This window comes from Miscanthus floridulus, chromosome 2, assembly GCF_019320115.1.
Source record: "Miscanthus floridulus cultivar M001 chromosome 2, ASM1932011v1, whole genome shotgun sequence".
Taxonomy (NCBI): Eukaryota; Viridiplantae; Streptophyta; class Magnoliopsida; order Poales; family Poaceae; genus Miscanthus; species Miscanthus floridulus.
Window position 1 is genome coordinate 7,583,981 of NC_089581.1, and position 2,648 is coordinate 7,586,628.

Below are 2,648 nucleotides of genomic sequence, written 5' to 3' on the forward strand. Positions count from 1 at the left end.
GGCGCGACTTTCTTTCATGAAGTGCGCACGCGCTGTGGTGGCGGACATCCGGGGAACTGGATCAGGGCCGCGGAGTGGCGCCCGCGCGCGGCGCGCCCATGCGGTCGACGGTAGTCCTTCGCGTGCACCGAGGCGGGTGGGCAATAAGATGTAAGTGGCGGGCTGCCACGGCAATCACAAGACCGCCGAGGCCTACAACGCCTGGGAACCGCTCCAGGACATGCCGGAGGCAGCTCGGGTTCAAGCGCAGAGTGCGCGCGCCGCGACGTCTCTGTCCTTACCCTCCACGGTGAATCATGGTGGGCCGTTCATTCGTGAATGCATCCTGTGCTTGGTCTCGTCACCTCCTCTTCTTCCTGTAGCCGCTCTTCCTCCATGGTCTCCCACAGCTCCCTGGCACGGCGCCTCAGCGCGTCCGCCGTGATCTAGAGGGCAATGTGGCGCTGATGATCACCGGCAGCGGCAGGGCGAGATGCATCGGGGAGTGTACGGCGCGACTTTCTTTCATGAAGTGCGCACGCGCTGTGGTGGCGGACATCCAGGACGAGCCGGGTCCCAGCTCGGTGGCGCCGGCTTCTTCACCGAACACTTGCTTAGTTCATGGTCGAGGACACTGTTACGGCGGCCGCGGACCATGCCGTGTCAGTGGCGCGGTTCAGAGGCACAGGAGACCGCCATAAGTATATGGACACTTGCTGCTTAGTTCTGTACTGAACGCAGGCTTTTCTTGATTTAAACCATGCATTCCAAACATGGCCTAAGTATATGGATCATGTAGCATGGACAAGGACTTCTGGTTGTAGCATGATCCTTCAGCAGCACAAATGAAGGGCATCAACAGCCAGTTCCTCAAGCCACACAATTCATTCAGAATTTCAGATATATTGATAGATGAATACCATCAAGAATCAATTATACAGGAAGGTACAGAGTACTAACAATACAATTAAAAGTGTGCCACCCTTGGACCCCCAAAACAAGTCGAATATACTCTAATCACAACTCTATGAGGCCTTTGATGCAGTAGGTGCCCACAAGGAACCAGACAGTCATCACAGCGGCGAAAGCAAGGAGGCCGATCAGGAAGGTCTTGCCGCCAAGGAGGGTACCGATGGAAAGCACAACTGCAAACGGCAAGAAGGTCTTCATCATTGACGCCGTGCTCACCCAGCGACCTCGTAAGAACATCACAGCAGCCAAGCTGACCACGTTCCATTTGTCGTGGCCAGAATAGAACAGCCGGTTCAGATTGTTTGCGACAAAGGAGTGACAGTTGCAGGTGAACAGGTTGTAGTTTCTGTTTTGGAACTCTTGTGTGCCTTTCTTCAGTGCGCCGTCCCACGTGGCATCTCCTTCAGGTTCAATAAGCTTATAGCACTGCAGGTTCCAAAGGACAATCAATGGTTGGTGGTAAGCGCTAGCATGATTTGAGCATACAAAACTTCAATTTTACACACATATGTTAAGGTGACAAGTCATAGAGAAGAGCATAAACTGCAGATTACAAACCTCATCGCAGTTTACTTGAATGTAGCGTGCGACAGCTCCAAACGCAAAGTTGTCAACTGATACAAAATGTGGACCAGCGAAGTCCAGAATCACACCGTCTTCTCTGCAGATGCCAATGTGACCGATAAAGGGCACCAACCACGTGATGAATGGTATTGGAGTCCATACTATGCAACAAGGAAAGCGGGCTCTTCTTGGGTCAATCTGACCAAGCTGGCTTCTATCATTTTCCATCTCGCTGTAAGTTCAAGCTGTTGATTGAAAGGTGGAGGCAATTTCTGCAACAGAGTGAAGAAGGGAAAGACATTGAGCACTCTACAGAAACAAGTTGTTATGTAACACAAAAGTAATGTGCACAAATACATAATGGAAATTCACTAGTTAGCAGTATCTCAATACTAGTAGAACACATGACGCTAAAATATGTATTACTTATACAGGATATGAAAGGTATTGAATAACTTGATCCACTTGCGGAATGAGGCTCACAAGGACGAGGTGTTGCCCCCAATCGAGCCATCCAACCAGGGGCGGACCCAGTAAAGGGCATGGGCATACCATGTACACCCGATAATTTTGCTGAACAATCGAATATGGAACGCATATGATACATGCATATACACTAATTAGATCAGATCCGAATACAAATAGTAAGTTAGGGTTTGGGTGCTCGGTTTCTCACAGCAGGAAGCGACGACCAAGGGGGTTGGCGTACCTGGTGGTGCTCGTCGCCGGCGAAGGGTCTGATGAAGACCTGGGCACCTCGCACCTGGCGTAAGGCGGCAGGCCGGCAGCGACACGGCCTCCCAGTCGTCGCCACGAGAGAGAGCGCGCACGCTGGGGCCTGGGGGTAAATGGAAGAACAGGGGTTGGGTTGGGTTGCAGGCTTGCAGCATACTAGGCAGAAGGCAGTGTGTCCGGGTCCGTCCGTTTACACGAGCTTCGAGAGAGTTGGGTAGAGCACGTTTGTTAGGGCCAGCAATCCCATTTATTCTCAATATAATAATCATAATCGTGTCATAAAGTCTGTTTGTTTCTCGTTGTGGGAAACACGTCTGACGGTCTGAGGCAAGTAGCAACAGCAGGTGTCTTACCGTCACTCCGTCAGAATCCGTGGGATATATCTTCCAGGAGAAGTT

At 51.4% G+C, this 2,648-nt stretch overlaps 1 protein-coding gene across 3 annotated transcripts; it reads right to left on the bottom strand.

Annotated features, from left to right (window-relative positions):
- Positions 1 to 862: 862 nt before the first annotated feature.
- LOC136537810 (protein RTE1-HOMOLOG-like) lies at positions 863 to 2,425 on the bottom strand. Of its 3 annotated transcripts, none has more exons than XM_066529780.1 (3): positions 2,225 to 2,425; positions 1,510 to 1,760; positions 863 to 1,377 (listed from the first exon to the last, which is right to left on the bottom strand). In XM_066529780.1, exons 2-3 carry the CDS (start codon positions 1,741 to 1,743, stop codon positions 997 to 999), a joined length of 615 nt encoding a protein of 204 aa, XP_066385877.1. In that variant the 5' UTR covers positions 1,744 to 1,760; positions 2,225 to 2,425; the 3' UTR covers positions 863 to 996. The 3 variants fall into 3 exon arrangements, with proteins under 3 accessions (XP_066385877.1, XP_066385876.1, XP_066385875.1); XM_066529779.1 differs by having other exon boundaries at positions 1,510 to 1,824; positions 2,225 to 2,424; XM_066529778.1 differs by having other exon boundaries at positions 1,510 to 1,787; positions 2,225 to 2,423.
- Between the last annotated feature and the right edge of the window lie 223 nt (positions 2,426 to 2,648).

Bases quoted from the DNA above. Each gene is read 5' to 3' on its own strand.
- LOC136537810 (XM_066529780.1), bottom strand. From the start codon at position 1,743: ATGGAAAATGATAGAAGCCAGCTTGGTCAGATTGACCCAAGAAGAGCC. The intron at 1,378-1,509 runs GTTTGTAATCTG...TGGAACCTGCAG, and splicing joins TTCAAGTAAACTGCGATGAG to TGCTATAAGCTTATTGAACC.